General features: G+C 33.6%; 2 protein-coding genes across 6 annotated transcripts; both read left to right on the forward strand.

Moving 5' to 3' along the window:
- The first annotated feature begins 559 nt into the window (after positions 1 to 559).
- Positions 560 to 10,849, forward strand: LOC129894305 (uncharacterized). 4 transcript variants are annotated; one of them, XM_055969928.1, is made up of 7 exons: positions 560 to 861; positions 3,119 to 3,219; positions 6,275 to 6,344; positions 6,781 to 7,034; positions 8,251 to 8,367; positions 8,998 to 9,043; positions 9,847 to 10,849. In XM_055969928.1, exons 2-7 carry the CDS (start codon positions 3,124 to 3,126, stop codon positions 10,407 to 10,409), a joined length of 1,146 nt encoding a protein of 381 aa, XP_055825903.1. In that variant the 5' UTR covers positions 560 to 861; positions 3,119 to 3,123; the 3' UTR covers positions 10,410 to 10,849. The 4 variants fall into 4 exon arrangements, with proteins under 4 accessions (XP_055825903.1, XP_055825904.1, XP_055825905.1 ...); XM_055969929.1 differs by having other exon boundaries at positions 560 to 852; XM_055969930.1 differs by lacking the exon at positions 560 to 861 and adding an exon at positions 872 to 1,049.
- Positions 10,850 to 13,439: 2,590 nt separating this feature from the next.
- On the forward strand, positions 13,440 to 23,315 carry LOC129895625 (cellulose synthase-like protein G2). Of its 2 annotated transcripts, none has more exons than XM_055971354.1 (9): positions 13,440 to 14,119; positions 15,573 to 15,677; positions 15,919 to 16,047; positions 17,031 to 17,243; positions 17,929 to 18,028; positions 18,660 to 18,844; positions 19,669 to 20,019; positions 20,735 to 21,279; positions 22,658 to 23,315. In XM_055971354.1, the coding sequence occupies exons 1-9, from the start codon at positions 13,526 to 13,528 to the stop codon at positions 22,863 to 22,865; spliced, it is 2,430 nt and encodes an 809-aa protein (XP_055827329.1). In that variant the 5' UTR covers positions 13,440 to 13,525; the 3' UTR covers positions 22,866 to 23,315. The 2 variants fall into 2 exon arrangements, with proteins under 2 accessions (XP_055827329.1, XP_055827330.1); XM_055971355.1 differs by having other exon boundaries at positions 22,673 to 23,315.
- Positions 23,316 to 23,765: the final 450 nt, after the last annotated feature.

Here is a 23,765-nt window from a genome sequence, read left to right on the forward strand (position 1 = left end):
CAAACACTTTGATTTTTTTTAAAATAATTTTTTCTCAAAATAAATGTATGGCCTCCCAACAATGATGCCAAACAGGTTCATAATATGGACTAAAAGAAGTGCAATATATTCACTAGTCGTTTGGTGTAAGGTATAATAATCTCAAAATAAAATGCATAATTATTTTATCCTACATTTGATTTGAAGGTATTAGATAATCTTTAAGTTATTTATTTCACAATTTATATCATACTGATAAAATAAGTTATCACATATATATAATCAAATAATTTATCTCAAAATATTTTTTTATGAAGTAACTTATTCCCGATCAAATGACCCCTCAATATGATTTTACAAATAAAATTGAGAGAAAATAAGATATAAACAAACTTTACGGTTGCCTCTTCTTGTTAAAAAAGGCTATTTTGGATACAACAAGTCAATAACAACAAAAACATACTCAAATAAATTTTATAAATAAAATTTGAGAAAAATAAAATATACGCAAATTTTATGACTATCTCGTGAAATTAAGAAAAACTATATTCAAAAAATGCAAGGCCTATTCTCGATACATTCTCCTTAAAACAAATGTAGCTTCCCACTTTTACCCTTCTTTTTTCCGTTTCACAGTTCCTCAATCCACTTAGATCTGAAGTTGTTTTCACTGTAAGTAGTAGAACAATTCCTCCACCTCCCCAATGGCTCACAGAGTTGTATGGAGAAGAAGAGACAGAAGGGATAACTGAGTTTTAGCCGAAATTTTGGGTATACGTCGTCGTTTTACTGGAATTGATAAATGATGACGTGTCTATTGCACGTGGCGGAAGATTCTAGAACGCATCTATAGTCGGTTTGGGTATATAAAAGGTAGAATAGGTAATGCAATTTTGAATTAGGGTTTCTCTTTGTTCTTATCTTTCTTTTTTCCTTGTCAGCCACAATTGTTTTCCTTCCTTTTCATAGACCTGAAAAGAAAAAGTTCATTCCTTTGAACAGATCTAAAGGTATACAATTTGGGATTCTTCTTTCATCTTCTTGTTAATTGGTTTATTGATATTTCAAAGGTAATTTTATCCATTGAAGTTGAGTAGATAACTTTTAATATTATTTTAAAGGCGGATTTAAAATTTAAATTTTATGAATTTAATTTTAAATTTTTTAAGATTAACTTTATTATATTTTTAAAATTATGAATTTATATATACTATTTGTTGTAATTTAAGTGTTTTTTTATTCATAGATTTATGTTTATGTTGAAAATATTGAATTCAGATGAATTCGATATAATACAAAATTTCATTTAAGGATTCTTCTCCATATTCCTCTTAACTGTTTTTTTTGATTTTTCACCTGATGTTTGATATTTATATTAATATTTATTTATTTTAAATTTATGTTGGATAGGGTCTCATTTAGGATAACACTTTTTATTAAAGATATTTTTTCATATTCAGAACTCGAATTCAAAATTTTTGGTAATGTAAGAGTTACCCGATTCACTACACCACATCCTTTAGTAATGTTAATTGTTTTCTTGACCTTTGAAAGGTAAGTAAAAGCCGGCTTGGATCGACTTATTTTAAGTATTTTAAAGTCAAAACATTTTTAATTACTATTTTTAGTATTTGGGTAAATTCAAAATGTATTTTTAAGTATTTAGTTTTAAACTAAAATGATAAAATAAGTCAAAAAATAATAAGTTAAGAAAGCCAAATGTCAATCCAAACAGGCTCGAAATAACCTCACATTGAAGTTGCATCGATGATTTAAATTTTATTTTTATGAGTTCAATTTTATGATTTTTAGTATTGAACTCATTATGTTTTTTTAAAACATTATAAATTCAAATATTCTATTTTTTGAAATTTGATTTATATTTTATGTTAAAAGGATTGGGTTCAGATGAACAATACAACAAGGCTATCTCATTTAAGGATTCTTCTTTACCTTCTTAACTGTTTTGTTGATGTTTGGAAGGTAATTTTATCCATCAAAGTTAAGAAAATAGTCTTAGTTAAAGGTGGATCTGAAACGGGTGTCGACACTCCAGTTAGAAGGTGCGAGCGATTGGAGTTGGAGGTTATGCAGATGGGCAGGGATAGACCAAAAAAATATTGAAGAAAGGGGATTAGATAAAATGTGACGCTACTTCATATCACCTAGGACATGACCTATGATAGAAATGAGTGGAAGTCCCAGATTAGGGTAGAAGGCTAGTTGGAATAGAGCGGTATTTTGGCGTGTGTCGGTTTAAAATTGTGTTTGTTATTATCTTTGATTATCACATTACTTTGCTATCGTTATTGATTTTGTTTTTTAAAATTTGCATCGCTTTTTTGTCATTATACTATATATATATTTTTTTCACTTTTATTTGAGACTGTGACTTTTGAGCCGATGATATTTTGAAAATCTCTTTATCTTCATGAGTTAGTGGTAAGGTCTGCGCACATCATATCCTTTTCAGATCCCGTTTGTGGAATTTCATTGAGTATGTTGTTGTTGTTGAGTTCAATCTTAAGATTCTTATACTCATTATATTTTTCAATTTCTCAACTTTAAAAATTTCAAATAAAGTAAAATATATTTATAGTAGTAAGTATTTGTAATTGTAAGCTTATACATGGTATCTAATTTATGACATTACGTGATTGTTTATTTTGAAATATTACCCTTCTTAGAGTAAATTTAAGTACGTCCGAGGTAAATTAGATAGGTAGAGTGATTTTTTTACTAGTTTTTAGAAATTGAGGGTGTATATCATATTTAGAAAAAAATATATTCAAATTCTAAATATTCTTTATGAAAAATATGGCCAAACACAATTTCAATTCTAACTTTGAAACTTTCTAATAAAATGATTTATTTTTGTTTTTATGGCCAAACACCTACTTTGTTTTCAAGATTGGTTTCCATGATCATATATTTTTCTCTCCCTCCGAGTAGTTTTTGTTATTTTCATAAGATCCTTTCAAGTTGACTAGACTAATGAGTGAATGAAATAGATATGCAACTTTTGGGAGGTAAAATTCACATGGCACAAAGGGACTAACATGTATACTGCCTCAGGTTGTACATGAAAAATACACCTAAGAAGCAAGATAATGTATAATATAGGTTCTATCTAGTGCAGATATCATGTTGAAGGAGGTTCAATTGCCTTTCAAGGTTGGGCAATCTGCAGAAGCACAATCTTTTGAGAATGGATTTCGTGGTGCATGGTTTCGATGTAAGGTACGAAATGCAAAGTGTGATTCTAGTGTGAGCTTGGTGCTTGCAAACTCGTAGTAGTTCAATGTGTGTATGTTGGATAGGTAATCATGCATTTGTAAAATATTTTGTGTTAGTCTTTAATTTTTGTAGAATAAATTTATGGTTACCTTATAGCTTGTGTGATCTTGATAATCTTGATCCTCTTTTACTTAAATCTCATGACCCAACATAGGCTCTTGGTGATGAATTTGAAGATTAAGAAAAAGAAGAGAAAGAGGGTTTTGTATGGTCAACCTAAGATCAAGTTGAGAGCATTGCCCAAGGACAATGCCTAGGAGTTGGGAAAAGTTGTTGGACTCGCTGCTATGAAAGGCTAGAGGAGTGAATGCGAGTAGTATGTGGTCCACGACATTGCCTTGCATTAGGAAAGATACTAGAGAAGTGCTAAGGATCTCAAAGGGTTGCTCCGGTGGACATAGTGGATTGGTGGTGGAATTAAGAGGTCCAAGAAAAAGTGAAAGCCCAAAAAACAACCTATATGAAGCTAGAGGAGAGCAATGATGAGGAGGACTAAAGATGGATAAGAGGGTATAATAAGGTGAAAGAGGCAAAATTAGCAGTTACAACAGTGAAGACTGCAATGTTTGGATGTTTGTATAAAGAACTTAAGGATAAAAATAGGCATAAGAAGTTGTACATGTTAAACCAAGATGAGAGAGAGAGAGAGAGAGGAAGGTGCATGACTAGGATCACGTGAGGTGCATCAAAAACAAGGCAGGCAAGTATTGGCTGATGAGGCGTATATTAGACATCAATGGCACACTCCTATAAATTATTGAATGAAGAAGAGGAAATGAACTTTGTGTTGGATAATTTGAAGCACTCTTGAGAGTCGTTGAGATTTTGAGTATTTTAGGCAGGTTAATGTTGAGAAGTGGAATGGGCTATGCCTGAGATGAATAAGGAAAGAGAGATGAGATCCCGATGGAAATTTGGAAGAACGCGAGCAAGGTAGACTTGGGGTGATTTATCAGGATGTTTAATGTCATTTTTAGGACGTCATAAATGCCCCAAGAATAGAGGTGGAGCACGATGATTTCCCTTTATGAGAACACAATATCAAAAACTGTAGTAACTATAAGGGCATCAGATTGTTAAGCCACACTATAAAAGTTTGAAAGAGAGTGGTGTAAGTGAAGGTGTAGAAAATTGTCTATTTTTTGAGAATCACTTTAGGTTCATGCCTTGTGTATTGACTGCATAAATCATTCACCTTGCTAGGAGATTGGTGGAGTAGTACAGGGGAAGGAAAAGAGACTTGCAGATAGTGATCGTAGACCTGGAGAAAGCATTTAGCAAAATTTTAAGGGAGGTTCTTTGGAGATAATTGGAGGCCAGAGGTGAGTTCAGTTGGAATTATCACGTCATTGAGATAATTGGAGGCTAAATGTGAGTTCAATTGGAAGTTGGACAACTTGGTGATTTCTAGCTTCATCATTAAGCACATGCACTTAACAAAAAGCTTCTCTCCAATTATACCATTGAATTATTATGGGTAAGTTCAGTGACGTGACTTATGAAAAAGACGTGGTCGTGAGGCTCAAGTAATCGGGCTAGTTATCTAAGGTAATATAATGGAGAGATTGACGAGGTGTCACACATTGTTGAAATAGAGGCTTGCATCCATTGTTTTACGTGATAAGAATGTACTTCCAAGACTTGAAGGTAAGTTCTACAAAGTGACTAGACTGATTATGTTTTATGAGGCAGATTGTTGGCCAATCAAGAATTTCCATGTCTAGAAGATGGGAGTGGTAGAGACGAGGATGCTGAGATGAATGAGCGGACATGCCAGGAGAGATAAGATTAGAAATAAAGATATTTGGGACAAGGTGGAAGTGACCCTGTGGAGGTCAAGATGTGGAAAGTGAGACTCAGATGATTCGGACATGTGAAGAGTAGATGTGAGAGGTTGACTGTAGTTGACTTGAGGATGTGTAGAGGTAAGCTAGAGAAGCATTGAGGTGAGGGGATTAGGCAAGACATGACACAATTTTAGCTCACTGAGGACATAACTCTTGATCAGATGTGTGTATTTCGAGAATAAGGGTAGAAAGTTAGTGGGTAGTTGGACATGTTTCTCTTCTATTCTTGGAGTAGTAATATTATTCTTGTATCTTATTCTTGGATTTCTATTATTACATGTTTCTTTAGCCTCGATTATCTTATTAATTCATTGTTATTTCTGTCTGCTGCTACTACCTCTTTTTCATCCTCTTTGAACGAAGTGTCTACGGGAAACAACCTCTTTGCCTTTTCAAGGTAGGAGTAAGGTCTGCTTACACTCTACCCTCTCCAAACCTCACTTGTGGTATTACACTGGGTGTGTGGTTGTTGTTGCACATCGAGGTCCAATTGTAAGATGTAATGTGGCAAAATTGAAGCATAGTTTTTGAACATTCCAGACTAGAATGGGGCTATTTTTGGCAGGGTTGGCATCATGTATGGACCTTAACTATTTGAACAGAATAATATGCCTGAGATTAGGACTAAGACATCTGTATAATCAAGGAAGTAGTAATTAGACAAATATGTATTTTGCGTAAGGAAACTAGGGGCAGCCCGGTGGACTAAAGCTCCTGCTATGCGCAGAGTCCGGATGCATAAGGAAACTGCATGAACGAAATTAGGCAGTTCACTGATTAGCAATCTTATAATTACTTAGATTATTAATCATGTTAATAAGACAATTGTATAAATACGTAATGGTATGTCTTTCACACACAAGTTTTATTTTTTATTTTAACTTATTCTTTACAACTCTTTAGTTGCATTCTGGGTGGTAAAACTTTTGTTAACTGCTACGCTAAACTTTTACAGAGTGCTCTATTTATTGAAAGCCGCTATTGCTGTAATTACATTTGGAACCAAAACCTGTTATTGTTGTTTGCAATCTGTGTATTGTCAATTCTCCAGGTCTTGTTGGGGTTACTTGTATGTTTTGATGAGAGGAAAGCCATTTACTGATAAAGAAGTAGAGAACAATGCATTTACTATCTCTTTCCTACTGTGTCAGATAAAGAAGATTAACTGCAGAAGAGGACATCAGAATGCCCTGTTGGAATACTTTGATTATCCAGATGAAAGTATGTTCTCTGATGTGTTGGTTTCAGCATTTAAATCAGTATCTTGATTAGGCCTATGCATGATAATACAGAATAGAGAAATTCAGACCTACCCCCACTTCATTTCCTTTATGGTTTAGTGTGGTCAAGTTTAATATGTTTAAGGTTGTCCTAGAATAGGAATAATGGTATAGATGGATGAAAGCTAAACTGAGAATGGAATGTTTTATCTTTACACTGTTAAGAGACTTTCTCATTTAGTAAATAGGGAGTTAGGTATTTTCAGCTGAAAACTAAATGCCTTGTAAAGCGTTTTTGTCATACTAAGCTTCACGCTATGTATTATCAATGAAATTCTGACTTAAGACTGATAAAAAAAGATGTGTTTTCAGATAAGCCTGTTGCTATGTTTGTATCTACAAAGGCATGTTAATTGTTTCAATCTTTGTTATTACAGAACTGACTTGGACAAAGCTGTATCAATATCCCCCCTATAATGTTGGGAAATCGAAGGAGAAAAAGCAACTAATGCTGCGGCCGCAATATCCTTTAGTCAAGCTCGAAAATGAAGTTTCAGATGTCAGTTCAATTTCTCTAGCTACAGTAGTTACTGATGGTAATTGGCAGGCAGGTGATTTGGTTGATTGGCGGGCTAATGGCTGTTATTGGTCTGGACATCTGACAAAGTTACTTGGCAACAGTAAAGCTGAGGTAATAATTTCTTTTATATTCCGTATTAACTGGCTGGTTAGCTGTACGGCTTCTGTCTTCTGTTGGATTTTATTTTGAATATGAAGTTTAGTAAACGCTCGGCACCTAAAAAGGAAACTGGAAATGAAAAAAGGGAAGGAAATTATGCCCTTTTGGTTGTAAAAGAAGGATTATTTGCTGAGGGCCAGCTCTTCAATATCAGTTCATCTATAATCAGTATGTGTAATCATAGCTATATCTTTTGGCATAATGTCTAGACTGCATTCTTTGTTAGTTAGTCCAAAGACTTAATGATCTTGAAACATTGGCATGTGGCAATATGGCTAGGGAGAGGAAGGAAGCTGCATAAAGAGAGTGGGGTCAAGGGGTAGAAGCAGTAATAATGGAATATATTGGGTGTGGGCAGCATGTGATACTGGGAGGAGGAGTGTGGTAAATGGGAGGGACGGACATAGGGGAGCGAGTTGGGGTATTTGAGGATAGTCGGAGAAGGTTGGTGGGCGATAATCCAGCCTGAGATTTTGGGATGGGGGAACTCGTGCCGGTGGTCAGCGGAGGTACGTCATATCATAGGAGCCAAAAGTGAAAATGGTCCTGATCTTTATTTTTGTATAACATGTAAAAGTGATCACTGGGTATGATTTACTTTTACTTTACTAACATGTAGAAGTGTCAACTCTAGATGCTTTTGATTTTGCAGGGTCTTAGCATAAATCCAACTAGAGGAACTGAGATACATTGCATATACTATAGATTCCTTCCTAGTATCAAGCAGATATTTTTGATAAAGATATCTTTTAATTTCTTTTGCTTATAAAGTTTATTTTGCGGGGCTACTTCATGTTAGTAATGGTAGTTGTCTTTTAAGTATCTTCAACATGATCAAGTTGACTTACCTTAGGGGAATGTAATTTAGAAGTGATAAACTGCATCTTTATTTTTGGTAATACATAGCAATTTTCTTGAGTTATCGAGATTTAGTTCTGCGTGGGTCAAATCCAAAAACCTTCTTCTACAAACTTAAACGTTGTTCCAAAGATCTGTTTCTTCAAATTGATGTGATATATCAAAATCAGCTAGTATTTTTTTTGTTGAGCTAGAAGAGAAGTGCTTAAAATAGTGTTCTGCCAAATCTGTCACATGTGAAAAATTAATAGCTTAATATGTTCTCCACAGTTGGTTCAATAATATTCTACTCGTGTTTTTGTCTTCATAGTTGGCATTGACACCACCTCCTGTGGGTGAAGGTGCACTTTATGAAGTTTCTTTCAAGGATTTGCGCCCATCCTTAGAATGGTCTCCAGATTTTGGTTGGACTGTGCCTACATCGCAGGTTCTTCCCTTTGCTCTTTTTCATATGTTTTTCTTTAATTATGTTTCTTTTTCCCTACAAAATAATATAATATATGGTATACATAATCTTTAAAATTTGCCCCCCAGTGTTGGTCTACTGGTAAGTGTGTGGTGCGTGATGTATGGGTTAGGCACATCATGTTTCGAACTCTGCCACCGGCAAAAGCTTGGTATTAATATGTAGAAGGGTAGGGGGTGGCCCATTATCTACCGAGATTCGAATTGTGCCTGTCCCTTGGGAATTTCTCAGTTCTTTCTCATCATCTCTTTCATTCTTCTGTCTCCTCTTCTCCTTCCCTGTCGTCTCCGGCTTTTTTATGGTATTTCTGCAGATTTTTTTATGTTATCTACTAGTCAGAACCCTCTTCCCCAGGAAAACCCAAAAAGAAGCAAAATAAAGAATAAAATCAAAAAGAGAAGATGCTGGTCTTTGTATTGCGATTTTTGATAATTGCATCTCTTACCTCAAAGGAGTTTTTCTCTGAATAAGGTCAATGCACCTTAACCATCAGGTCTAGTGTTGGAAATTTGCTATTTGAATTGTATTCTGGTGTAGCTCTCCTCTTTTGATGCTTCTTTCTGCCTATAATTTGTTTCACGACAATTGCAGGATGGTGTACGTCGATGTGCTCAATTAATTCAACCTGTCGACCAAGGTAACTATGATGTCCTTCCATTGGCTGTTCACAAAACTTTATTTTCGTATCAAAAGACATGAAAATTATTTGTTAAATATACAAGTCTTGTAGAGTATGTGCATGAACGAGTTTCGAATCAAAAACCATTGGGATTTTTGGGACATAACTTTGCTATGCATTATGTGGTTGCTCTGATAGAACTTAATTCAGATGCTCTAAAAGGGATATCAATTGCTGTCCATAGTTGAAATATGGTTGCTTAAGTGCATTATTTTCCAGTGGAATCAAGGGAATGAAATGGCTAGAAGAGCTCTATGAATTTCCTTTAGCAGGCCTTAGAGGTTTAAACGTTTGTGAAGCCATTTTAGCACCTTCTTGATGTCCTGTGTTTTCAACGGAAGTTTATTTTTAGTGAAAGGCATTGATGACCATTGCACCCACTCTTGTAGTCTACTCTGAAACTCTCTGCATGGTTGCGTTAATAATATAAAAGTGCAATGCACATTTGCTTGCTTTATGTGCATTTCTAGTTGAAGGGGAGCCTTGATGTAACTGGTACAATTGCTAATAGGTGATCAGGAGGTCACAGGTTTGCGTTGTGAAAACTGCCTCTTGCAAAATTGCAGGTAGGGCTGCACACAAAAGATCTTTGTGGTCCGGCCCTTCCTGAGACCCTAAGCATAGCCGGAAGCTTAGTGCATCACAATAGCAGTGCATTTCAACTACTTCTCATGTGTCTCTTTTCTTTGTAGAACGATAATTATTTCTGTAATGAAAATCCCGCATCTTTATATTTTACATACTCATCATGTTCATTGCAGCATGTGGTCGCTTTCTGGCTTTGGAAATACATTCTATGAGTGAAGGGCGAACTGGATCTTCATCAGATCTGTCTTTCTCTACTCATTCATCTGCAAACTTGTCACCAGCAGATGAAAAGAGGGATTTTAAAACTACAGATTTAGCAGAACGACTCCCTATCATTGATCTTCCAAAGGAGGCGGCTGTGAACACATCGAAGAAAGTGAGACGGTCAGAAATTTGTTCTAGTTCCCATACAGGAGATGAATCAGCAAAGGAATCCATTTTGTCAGATAAAGATTCTAGTTCGTGTATTGAAGTTGATCCAGCAAAAACCTCTGCTGGCCCTACTGAAAACCTTAACTATTCAAGTTGTCCTTTGAAGAAGTTCAGAACCAGTAATGGTATTCAGTTACATTCAATGGGTTCTGACTCGACAGAGGCAGCAATTTTGGATTTAGAGGAACTCACAAATAAAATTAAATGGCTGAAGGGACTGCTCGAGTTTGGAAGACCCATGTCTAATGCTGCCAGACCTTCATGGAAGTTCGTGGACCATCATACATCTTGCGGAAATAAATGATTGATGGTTTCAAAATATCGAATTGTCATCCTGTGGCTCTTGAGAAATGAGGTATAAAGCTTCTACACTTGTGCCTCTTCCAGTGATAGTTTAGGAAGCTGGCTGACATGAAGTTTGAACGCATCCCATGTTTTGGTTTCAAGTCCTGTTGCGATGATGCAAATGCTAGTGCCATGCCAGCAACGCTTAAACCTGCATTCTGGCTTCACTCAGGTATGATTTAGAGATGCTCTGAAGATCAAGTAGCGTATAATTTTCTTGAGATTTGTCGATAATATGCATTTGACAAAAGTATCCAAGTTCAATTGGCTCAACTGCTTTCTGCAACATTTTTTTTTTTTAAAAAAGAAGCTTGTATAGAGAAGTCAAAAGTGGAGATTGTAATACTGGATCTCTCTTCATTTGAAAGCCTGTGATTGAAGGCTGTTTTCGATTTTTTACATTGTTAACAATATTGGTATACAAGTCCCTTTCTTTTATGTCTTCGACATAGGATTATCATCGAGGGGATTTGAAATGTAAAGAAAACACACACAAACAAGTCAAGTTATTCAATGGGTACAAAAATAATAATTTAAATTTTAACCAACAAATAACAACATATCTAATCTATTCTTACAAGTAAGTTTAAGGAGGTTAGAATGTATGCCGTTCTTAATTTAGGATTATCGTAGATTTATTGGTCCAAAGTGTGAAAATTATGGTTAATGCCGATACTTAAAATTAAGGGATAAATTTTTAAAAATATCTGGAAGATGTACAAATTCTTGATATCAATTGTTGGAGGAGCTTAGTTAAATGTAACATTATTAAGGGATAAAATTTTGGTGTCTTGTTTGGTTGGCAAGTTTGGGATAACTTATCCCACCATTTATACTATAGTGATGGGGTAAGTTATCCCATATAGATGATGAGATAAGTTATTTCATCTTATTCTAGGATAATTAATTCTGGGATAATTTGTTCCCAACCAAACGATAGGAAGCAATGAAATACAAATTCTTGATATCAATCCTTGAAGGAGCTATGTTACATGCAATATCATTAAAGATATTAGGAAGCAATGAAAAATACTTCTCAAAAAATATTTATTAAAATTTTTACACACGCTATTTAAGAAAACATAAATTTGAAAGGTGTAATCAGTCTTTGTTAAATATTTTATTCTATTGAGTTGTGTGCAATTTTCAAGAATAATTTTTACCAAGGATAAAATTAATTTTTCCAATAACTTGTACAAACTTTTACATAGAATGAATTTTGCTAAGGATAATCTGTTATTTTTATTTTTATAACATATACAAATTTTTACATTTATTAAGTTGATCCGATTTGCTCATTTGTAAAGGTATTTCTCGAGCTCAGATATCAACTTTAACAAAGGGATAATAATCAATTTTTTTGGAGAAATATCTATCTGATTCAACAAGAACGAACTTGCATTAGCATCTTTATTTCTGCACATTTTTCTAAGGACAAATTCAGAAGTTTGTGGCTAATTTGTACATGGTAGGTTCGAATACTTCTAATTTTGGAAGGCATATAACTCCAAATATTATGTTGGATATGCATTGAACGTAAATATCTGTGCACATTGCGCTGGGATACACCTAACAAATTCAAATTAGTTGTCACTTTTTCATTCAGCGCACTTAAAAGTGGACTAAATGTATGGTACTGTGTCATTGTCACTTTCTCCATTAGGTAAAGTACTTTTCCTCTCCAAACGAAAAAACAAAACAAAAAAAGAGTAGAAATAACACACGTATATAGATTTTCTTTAAAATTAAAATAAAATAGCGTGTGGTCAAGAAGAAGAAGTTGTTCTAATGATAAATATTCCTCACTTTTAACTCTTAGATTGTAAGTTCGAATCTTTCAAAAGAGGAAAGGTGAGAGCTTCTAAGGAGATTTAAAAAAAGAAAAGAAAAAATCTTTTAACATTCAATTTAATTACCCTCAGCAAAAAATGAAAAAAATAAATAGTGTGCTGTTTTTGTTTTTTATTTAATGAAGCACAAAAAATTATTGAAGGTTCGATTCTTAATTAGAAGTTTTGAATTTAAATTTGAAAAAAGAAAAAATTATGTGACATAAATATTTGAATTGTCTTTACAATATATACTAGTTATATTTTGAAAGAAATATAAAACACAGCTAATTATCTAAATAGTAACTATGGGTCTATTTGATCATGAAAGTTGTGAAATTTGAAAAAAATATTTTTTGTTTTCAAGGTGAAAATATACTTATTTGAAAATTAGAATTATATTTGGTCATGCATACAAATTAGAGTTGTTTTTGAATATTCTTAAGTGATTTGGAATGAAAAACATAAAAACAATTTTTGATATTTTTGAGATATGAGATTTTATAATCAATGCATCATTTCTTAAATCAACTTGGGGAAAAAAATAAAATATTCATGATCAAACAATCATTAAGAAAAATAAATTAAAACATGAGGAATATTATTATAATTAAATAAAATATAACATTGCCAAAATGAATTTTTAATTTTTTTTTTCGACATAAGGCATAAACAAACACTTAAATTTGTCAGTTGTCATTAACTAACAAGTAAACATTTCAACTTTGAATATGCACCTTTATACATTTCAACGTATCTTCATTGTATCATTTGAACATTTCAACTTGCAAAATAATTATGTAGACATCTTCAAAATTTATATGTCACGTCAATATTGAATATCCACAAAAGATAGTAGGAACGAGTTGAAATATTTAGTTGTCATTTATCACACTTATAAAGTTGGAGCTTACTTATAGTAGGATTCAAATTTAAGTATTTATTTAGGCATAATACATACACATGTTATTTAATTTGGTCTCAACTAATATTTATGTCATCTAATTTGAGGTGTGCACAAATAGAAATTTAAATTTATATAAAATTAAATAAATAGGCACATTTAATATTTTACATGACAATTTTGTATCTTATGATACGTCCTAATTATTTAATTTTATACAAATTTAAATATTTATTTATGTACATTCAAAATTAAAAGTATCAGTTTAAAATTAAGAAATTGATAAAGACTGTTTCACAGACTGTTTCACTCTTCTTCTTCTTCTTCATTTTGAGGAAAACAATGGAAACTCTTCCTCCTCTACAAAAGTGCAGAGTGCACAAAATTTCAGCCATAGTAACCAGAAGTCACACTTTTATTCACTCAATAGCAATACTCTTGATGCTCTACTACAGACTAATAATCAATCTCACGGAAATTCCTATCTCATTTTTACCTTATTGGTTTCTTATTTTCGCTTCCGAGCTAATTCTCTCCTTCCTATGGATCCTCAACTCAGCTCATATATTCTCTCCAGTTTCCCGCTCCGTCTACCCGGAAAACTTGCCGCCGGACGATGAACTCCCCCCGATCGACGTATTCGTTTGTACGGCGGATCCAATAAAGGAACCGGCGTTGGGAGTTATGAACACTGTTTTATCGACGATGGCGATTGATTATCCGCCGGAGAAAGTGTCAGTGTATCTTTCCGATGACGGCGGTTCGGTTTCGACGCTGTGCGCAATTCGTGAAGCGTGGAGATTTGGGGAAGTATGGATCCCGTTTTGCAGGAAATTTGGAGTGAAGAGAATTTACCCTGAGGCTTTTTTTCAAGCAGTTGATTATGATGAGATTAATGGCGGCAAAGATTATTTGCTAGAAAGAGAAAATATTCAGGTCAGATTTCACTGAAACTACTCAGGGAGGTGGTTTGGTTCACGGATAAAGTTCTTTTGAGATTATAATTTTTTATTATAATTTTAAAATTTAGGATAAAATAATATCATATTAAGGCCACTTTTCTAATTTATATTATCTTTTCAACTTTCGAAGAATAAACTATGAATTGTTATTCTTCACCGCATCTTATCCGTAGAAAATGTGTAGTGTAAGATACCTCAAACTAATTTAATAAAGTGGTTCTTTAACTTTTATTTTTTCACTCTGTGTACAATTAGTTTGTCTCATCAGTGCTAAATAATTAAACAAGTGCGGATTTAATTTGGTTTATCAAGAAACTGTAAACTTGTAGTTGTAGAGGTTACTATTTTATTTTGAAACCCTCGGAAAACTCCAATCACTATCTTTCGAGTTCGAGTGCGCATTAGGTAAATCCACTCCCGTGCAACCCCATAAAAAATGTAAATCACAAGATAAGTCCAATGCGATTAGCTCAACCGAGAAGGCATTGGCAGGGGGAATCAATCCCTAACCTCCTTTATGGGATATTAGTATTGCACCAACTCAACCACCTTTGTGGGTCTTGGAATTTTTTAATTTAAGGAAGGATTATATAAATTCCATAGTGTCAAGAGCTAATTACATTTTATTCCTGTTATTTTTCAAATTACAAAAATTTCTTAAATTTGGTGGAATTCGAATATATCCCAAAATATCTTGATATATTGCGTAAGTGATGTATCCAACTGATACATTGCGAAAAGTAATGTATCCGACGTCTTCATACATCATGTAAAGTGACGTATCTGATCGATACATCGCATAAAATAATGTACCTGAAAATAGAAAAGCGTAGGAATTTTTATAATTTTTTCAAATGATAGGGAATTTTAGAAAATATGATAAAATAAATTGTGCATTTACGTATTTTTTTCATTTTTTAATATATAGTTTGTTGAGCTATTATCTTTTAGTTGTATAAAACATAGATTTTTAGTTTCCCTGATTTTATTTATTTGAGTATTTTCACGATTTTCCCTAGATCTTTACCTGTTTAATAACATTATTTTAAGCATTAAATTCTCTTTACTCTCGATCACCAATTTTCTTTTGTTAAAAATTTGAATGTGTTAGGATTTCTTTAGATAGAAAATCTGCTATGCAGGTGGCAAGTGCAGCCTTGGAGCTGCGGGTTCAACCGAACCTAATATTTCCAATATACATAAGGGGTGCGGGGTTCATCCTGACTTCATTCTATGGAAAAATATACTTTCTATATATATAAGATCAAAACTTTGTTTATGTATTTATAATAGATATTGAATCTACTTAGCTTTTTCCTATGTTCACTTCTTTGTTTTTTGAATTGTTTGAGTAAAATTTTTTGGCTCCGACATTATTATTAGTATATAGGAGTATATTAATTGTTAATTAGAAGCTACGTACGCAGAAAGAGTACGAAGAGTTCAAGGAGCGGTTGAAGAAAGCTCAAGAAAATAGAGGGACAAAGGATACAGTAGTCCACTTTGGCCCGAACCGTGATACTGTTATTGAGGTACAGTTTTTACAAGAAATTGATATAAATAGTCGTATATTATCTAGCAGATTAAATATTTTTGAACAAGCACCTAAAATGTATAACTATCCCTTTTTTCATATCACCCACTGCAACATTTTAAATTTTTTGATTTTCTATTCGATATTTGGTACCTATATTAAGAACTCTGACTAATCCAGTTTTTACTCAATGTCAAATATTTATATTAGGGTTCGACTAATTCAAAATTTTCTTGCAGATAATAGGCCAGAGAGGTTGTGGAGCCAAAAATAATGGCAAAGCTAAATTACCATCTCTTGTTTATGTTTCAAGGGAGAAAAAATCTTCTCATCCCCACCATTTCAAAGCTGGTGCCCTCAATGTTCTAGTATAACTCTCTTTCACAACTTCTCATAAATAGCTATTTATGTGTACTTTTAGCCTATGTAAAAAACCAATCTTACTTTTCTACATTTAGTACCCTTTTCATTTCAATTTATTGAACTTATTTGATTGACACGAAGTTTAATTAAAAAAAAACTTTTGACATTTGTGATTTTAAACCTGCTTTAATGTTTGTGTGATTATAAGAACTTCCCAATAAACATAAAATGAGAAGTTTAAGTTAGGTATTTCCATATTTAGAAAGACCATAATTTTTCCTAGAACGAACTAAAATAGAAATAGGGTAACATAAAGTGGAAGAGAAGTAGAAGTTTTTAATGCCAAAATTTCATGACATGACATTTGATATTATGACACTCTCAGAATGACATGACATGTTTAGGAAGATAAGATTCAAAATCCTGTTTATATTCTTGAACTTATGATAATGGAACTTCTATTTTAATCTTAATGAGAAGTTTTTAGAGCCACACAAACATTATAGAGTGTTTAATACCATAAGTTTGAAAACTCTTCATTTGTTTCTTAATCCCTGTGTTTATTCAAACTTAAGAATGGAGGGAGTGTGTTTGAATTAGAAAAATCCATTTTTATCATATATGATGCTTGCTTGAGCGTTATGACATGTTTAAGATGATAAGTTTCGAAAGTCTTCATTATATTCTAAAATCTTATGTCCAGTCAGGTTAATATTCATAATATAAAATGATGTGAGTATGTTTTCTTAAAACAATATTAAATGTGACTAAAGGGGGCAGTGCTAGGATCAAGGAGGTTCATCTGAACCCCCTTCAGCGGAAAATTACATTGTTTATATATGACTAAATTACTTTTTATGTCTACATACTAGAAGTTGAATCTCCTTTGAATTTTATGTGTATTTACTTCATATTTTGGACCACCCCCTTTGTGAAATTCTTGGTTCCGTCACCGGTGACTAAGTAATTATATGATTATATTTTGCAGCTTAGAGTGTCTGGAATCTTAAGCAACTCACCATACATATTAATGTTGGATTGTGATATGCACTCCAATGATCCATCTTCAGCTAGACAAGCAATGTGCTTTCACCTTGATCCCAAAATCTCTCCCTCACTTGCATTTGTTCAGTTCCCTCAAAGATTTCATAACATTAGCAAGAATGATATTTATGATTCTGCCCTGAGATCTTGTTTTGTGGTAAGTTTTTCATGTCCATATATGATTTTAAATTTTATGCATCGACGTCGTAAAATAATGTTTGTACATTAAGATCATCAATACATACATACCTACTTTGAGATGGTTTACTTGAGCCGAAGGCCTATCTGAAACATCTCTATCTCTACAAGGTAAGGATAAAGTTTGCACATACACTACCCTCCTCAGGCCCCACATGTGGGATTACACTAGATATGCTATTGTTGTTGACTTTAAGTTATATATACCATCATTGTAAAAAAAAATTACACCATCAAGTCAACTTTATATGTTGTAGCATGTGTCTGACTTATTTTCAAGATTACACATCTCACATTTCAAGGAGATTTACCTCTAAATATCATTTAGATGACCTGATAGTGTAAAAGAATCTTTCACTGATGATGTATATAAATTGAACTCCTTATGTTATGTTGGTAATTAGAGAGAAATCTCTTGATAACTATTTTCGACAAAACAAGCGTATTACTCACAATTTTTGATGGAATCTTTCTGTTTCCAACAAATTTCCGTCAAAAATCTTAGATTACCGTCCCTCAGAAATCTCAAATCGCAGACATTGTTCCGACGGGGGAAAGTCCATGGAAATTCTGCAGATTTCTAGTAAATATATATCAAATACTTGATGTATAACAAAGATTTTGGTCTGTTACTATATATTTAGGTCAAGTGGCCAGGGATGGATGGGCTTATAGGACCTATGCTATCTGGTACATGCTTCTATATGAAGAGGAAAGCCCTATATGGGACTGCTATACACAAAGGTATTGCTCAATTATAAAAGATTTTAAATTTAGTACATTGTCAATATGTAAAAAAAATTGATAACCATGGTGTCCGGGCCAGCTCGTGCGCACCGCAACTTGCTCCACGAGATAACTGCCACCTCCAACGAGTAACAGGTATCAGATAACTTTGTCCGCCAAGGTTAGAACAAATAGGAAGAAACCACCTAGTGTTTTGTCTCGGCTGGAATTCGAGCTTGAGACCTCATGGTGCTCAACTCACTTTATTGACCATTAGATCACACCCTTGGGTGAAGTATATGATTTTTTTATATGATCATATAAGTTGATTTACATGAACATGTAAATCTTCATAGTGAACAAACCTGATATAGTAATATGAAAAATAGAGTAATAGCCTGCTATCTCTATTGTTCGAACTCTTCAAAAATGCCGACGGGTGCATGTTGGATTCTTGAGCAACATTTTTAGAGAATCTGATCAACATATCCTGCTATAGTTGGTTAAAATGAACTGATGGTGCATATAACTTGCTCTAAATCCATTATAAAAATGTTCTCCAATAATTCTTGACAAATTTGTCTCTTACAGTATATTTGTTTTCCATATATACTCTGTAGTAATCACAATTCTTTTTACTTTGATTCAGACATGGATCTTAGTAAGTTGAAGAAGTGTTTTGGTTCCTCAAATGAGTTCCTAAATACCGTTATTACAAGCCTTAATGATAAGCTCAATGACACTGGCATCAAGGAATTTGCTGACAATAATATCCAAGAAGCAAGATTTTTAGCCTCTTGCACCTATGAGGAGGAGTCACAATGGGGAGAAGAGGTAAGTCAACAGTCACATTAATGCTGAAAATTATATATATATAATTTAAAGGTGGCAAATAGGTGTAGTGAGTTAAATTGGGGTGAGCAAAAAGGGGTCAAATTGATAAATGGTGCATGACCCGACCCCTTCAAAGTTTCTTGGGTCAAAATGGTCATATAATGGGTCATAGCTCAACCCCCAATATGACCTTCTTTCCCTTTGTACTTTTTTATTTTGCTTTTTCAAAATAGAATGTGAATGCTAATGTAATTTTGTCAAATTATTAGCTTATGTTCTCTCAAATTTACGTAATTCCAAATCTCCAAATTTTATTTTATATACACTGGTTTGACTTGCATTTTGACTTGTTGAGTTGCACCATTTTGACACAATAATGTGATGGATCATTTCGAGTTCAATCCGTTGGGTCAAGTCAATAAACATGTTAACTATGATAATGAATGTAACCCCTTTTAACTTGGGTAGTTGGGCCAGGGCAGAGCTAGAGGCGTAAGGGTTTCATCTAAACCCCTTCGCCGTAATATTAAATTATTAATGTAAGGTCAAAAAAAGTTTTTGATGTATATATAGTAGATGGTGAGGATCCCCCTAAAATTACATTGTGTATATAAGGTCAAAATTATTTGAATTCTCTTGCCTTCTTCATATGTTTACTTCTTTATATTTTGAATCTACTCAGTGAAAATCCTAGCTCTGCCACTAAATTGAACGAGTTACCTAAAGAAATAGATTGAGTTTAATTTGCCACCTCTAGCATAAATCTATCAATTCTTCATTCTATCATATTTGTGCTAACTTTGATTGACTTCATTTATATATAGATAGGATTCATGTACCATTCAGTGGTGGAAGACTACTTCACAGGTTTCATTTTGCATTGCAAAGGCTGGAAATCTGTGTTCTATAACCCTTCAAGGCCAGCATTTTTAGGCAGTACTACAACAAATTTGAACGACACATTAGTTCAAGGCACAAGATGGAATTCTGGACTAATTGAAGTTCTTTTCTCAAGATTTTGTCCCCTAATTTATGGCTTGAAATCAAGAATGCCTCTTCTTGAATGCATGTGTTATGCTTACCTTGCTTCTCAGCCTCTCTATTGCTTCCCGGCTTGGTTTTTAGCTATCATTCCTCAGCTTTGTCTCCTAAATGGCATTCCTATTTACCCTAAGGTATGAGTATTTAACTTATATATACTACTAATGCAAAAATATTTTAAACGATCGGTGAATTTTACGTGCTGCAGCAAGTAAAAGTATATATATCATGTATCTATTGGTTTTCAGCTATCATTCCCTAACTTTGTCTCCTAAATGACATTCCCATTTACCCTAAGGTAAGAGAAAATATCAATTTTAAGGATTTAACTTATATACGCATATTGTAAAGAATTTTTAAAGGATCAATGTGTTTTAATGTGTTTTAGCAGGTAACTAGCTGTTTTATTTTCCGAGTTCATCATCCCACTTATTATGAATGGTTACCTATAGGATATACTAATCTTTGATAAAATTTACCTGCACCTGATTTTTCATCAAACCAACAGATGCATGAGAAATTAATGTTGTTTGGCTTGAAAATAGAGTAAGTAGGTACCACTGGATTTCAGTTATATGCACTGGCGATTTAAAGTTTTTTTTTATGCTTTCAGCGAATTTTAACCCGTGATAGCAGGTTAGGTACCATTTTTATTAGACTTTCAATTAGTGCTTATAATCAAGAGATTACCAACAATTATCTGTTAAGTGACCAGATTGTGTGAAAAACTCGTTATTGTTATCTTTTATATGACCTGAATAGCATAAAATTCTTATTCCACTGAGTATATAATACTTAAATTAAAACTTTGAGATTGACTTTGATAGTAACTATATTATATTTTCACAGGTCTCAAGTCCATGGTTCATTGTATATTCTTTTCTTTTCTTGTCAACACTTTCCAAATACTTATGGGATGTTGTCAACACTGAAGGGACAATGAGAACATGGTGGAATGAATGGAGGGTATGGATGATAAAGTCAATAACAGCTTATTTCTATGGAACTTTGGATGCAATCTTGAAGTTATATGGCTTTAGAAAAGCAAGTTTTTTGCCCACAAATAAAGTTGTTGATGATGAACAATTGAAGAGATACCAAATGGGAATTTATGATTTTCAAGCATCTAAAATGCTAATTGTCCCTTTGGTTACATTAGTCATATTGAATATGATTTCCTTCACTTTGGGAGTTATTGGAAAAGTGATTTTTGAAGGGAGATTGAGTGATTTGTTTGGTCAAGTGTTCCTCTCATTTTTCATCCTGATGGTGAATTATCCTATAATTGAAGGGATGATATTGAGGAAAGACAAAGGAAGCATTCCACTCTTTGTGACTCTATTGTCTATTTTGCTTTCTCTTTGTCTTGCGTTCTTTGGTTCTATTTTTGTAAGGTAAATCATATACTTAGCTTAAGATAGAAAGTAGAATTATTCATCATCATCATCATCCATCTTATTATTATTTGTTGTTTCCTTTGCTTCGACTCGTATTATTTGTTGTTGCTACAATTCTTTTCTCCATTATTTTCAACATGACTTCTGTACTATTGTATGTTATTTTCATACCTGATTTTAAATGTTTTACTTGAGTCGAATGTTAATCGGAAACAACCTCTCTGTTGGGAGGAGGAAGCACCACAACTAAAGTTTGATATGATAAATAATGAAAATAAATTAGACACGAGAATTTTACGTGGAAACCCTCAAATAGATAGAGGGGAAAAATCATGTGGTAGAAGGATTTTACTATGATAATATGAGAGTACACTACTCTCAAATACAAGGAGAAAACAACAATAAACACTTCTCTCTTATAAAAGGAATAACTACTAAAGAGGACACTCAAGACTACAATATTTATTTTGGTGTATAACTCTTTTTGTATTTTTACTCTCTTTTTCTAAATGAATTTTTGTGGGATGATCCTAAATGAGGGCAAGAGGCCTTTTATTTATAGTAGAATGAAAATGCGTAAAAGAATTTTACACGTTTTCGTGTTTTGAATGAAACACGTAAAAGGAAGGTTGCTGGCAATAATTTTTCAAAACGTGCTGCCTACCTACCTTTTACTTTTCCTTCTTTTGACTTTTCTTGCACTCTCTACCTTCACAAGGTAGGGGTAAAACTGCAGACACACCATTTACCACCCTTTTCAGACCCCACTTGTGGGATTATACTTGGTATATTGTTGTTGTTGGTTTATGTCTTTGAAGTACTACTGTTTATTTTCACTAGATGTATATACTATAAGAGCATATACGAGGAAAGAAAATAAAGGATCATGTAGCTCATGCTTGATATATCGTATTCTGAGTTGAAACAATCAACCTATTTGAAGTGACCCATTTGTATCAGAGAAGCCCATGTATGAACAATGTCATGTTCAAGATTTCTTTTCCCCTCGATACAATATATGTTTGTGCATCATTTCTAACTCTTTTAGTGATAGACATTTATAAATACAAAAGCAGAAGGGTTCTGCCTCTGGCTCACCAATAAATCAAATGGTTTCTAGTAGAAATCACATCATGATCATACATGGCGAGAAAAAGGGGCTCTTGTAGCTCATTTTAGATTAATCATATTCTAATTTCAAACAATGAACCTATTTGAAATGGCTAAGTATGAACAATGTCACATTCATGATTTCTTTTCACTTCGATACAATATTATTTGTGCAATGATGAGTTGGTATTTTACCGACCATTGGACTCAAAATCTTGAACTATTGTCATGTTTTAATGCTAATTGAAGGGGTTTTATGCCCTAGTTCTCTTATGTGCAGGCACTCTTTAGAAAAAGCAAGTTTGATGAATTTGGAGCTAAAAACCACTAAAGCACACCGACAAAAGAATTGGCGCCTCGCAAAAGCCGGCAGGCGTCTCGCCGGTTGGAGGGGAGAAAAGTTGTCTCAGTATCGATGCTACAATCAGGGCCGCGCAGAAGCTCCTGGACACACCGAAGGTCGAAGCGACTGACGATCCACAATGATGGATCGCTGTTCCGCCGGTCTAGTGCAAGTCTTGACGCGGAAGCTAATGGACCAAAAATGCAATTATGAAAATTAATGCTTCTTTTGAAAAGTTCCAAGGACCAATTTAGGAATTTGTGCAAATTATGTACTATTATTATTCATCTTTCCAATTAGGGAAAGAGAGGGAGAACTTTTTGGAGAGAGAATATTAATAGTGATAGAGAAGAACCCTTAGCTTAGAGACAAAGAAACCTCAAATTTTGTATCATCCAAAGCTTGGATTTAGATTTTGTTCACCATTTTAGCTTGGAATGAAGCGTTCCTTTATGGGTATTGTTTCTATTCCTTCTTTTATGAGCAACTAAATCCTTATCTAGGGGTGTATGTGCTAGATGGATGTAAAACCCCGAATGGGTTTTGATTAACTGCTCTAAAATTGATTGTATGACATTGATCTATTGTAGTCTTGAAGTTTTAATCCAAAAAATCAGTGGTTGCAAACATTGATTGAGCTTTCTAATCCATTTTGGCTTGGAAAAGCAAAATGGAGTTGGGTAAGACTCAATAGTCAAGACTTGTTGAAATTTACTTGATAGGTTTGAGCCAGGAATGGGATAATCCGAGTAATTACTCATTTAATGATATGAGCGAGGAATAGTCGTAAGGAATGTTGGAAATAGGAGCAAGAGAACTTTTACAAAAAAAAGAAAAAGAGAGAGACAATATTTGGCAAGACTTTAAAACTACCTTTGGGGGCTTGAATGGTGTTTCATTTGAAAAGGTCTTGGCGTTTGAAAGAAACCGGGGGACATGCCTTTGATAGTTCGGGAGAATATCAAAATGTAGCCTATACCAAATGCTATCCATGTACCAATCTCTTTTGTTGTGATTAATTTTACTATTC

This window comes from Solanum dulcamara, chromosome 7 (genome assembly GCF_947179165.1).
Source record: "Solanum dulcamara chromosome 7, daSolDulc1.2, whole genome shotgun sequence".
Lineage (NCBI taxonomy): Eukaryota > Viridiplantae > Streptophyta > Magnoliopsida > Solanales > Solanaceae > Solanum > Solanum dulcamara.

Coding starts and splice junctions, on each gene's coding strand:
- LOC129894305 (XM_055969928.1), top strand. CDS start 3,124: ATGTTGAAGGAGGTTCAATTGCCTTTCAAGGTTGGGCAATCTGCAGAA. Junction 3,220..6,274: donor GTGCATGGTTTCGATGTAAG/GTACGAAATGCA, acceptor CTACTGTGTCAG/ATAAAGAAGATTAACTGCAG. Junction 9,044..9,846: donor AATTCAACCTGTCGACCAAG/GTAACTATGATG, acceptor TGTTCATTGCAG/CATGTGGTCGCTTTCTGGCT.
- LOC129895625 (XM_055971354.1), top strand. CDS start 13,526: ATGGAAACTCTTCCTCCTCTACAAAAGTGCAGAGTGCACAAAATTTCA. Junction 15,678..15,918: donor ACCGTGATACTGTTATTGAG/GTACAGTTTTTA, acceptor ATTTTCTTGCAG/ATAATAGGCCAGAGAGGTTG. Junction 21,280..22,657: donor TTTGGTTCTATTTTTGTAAG/GTAAATCATATA, acceptor TTTATGCCCTAG/TTCTCTTATGTGCAGGCACT.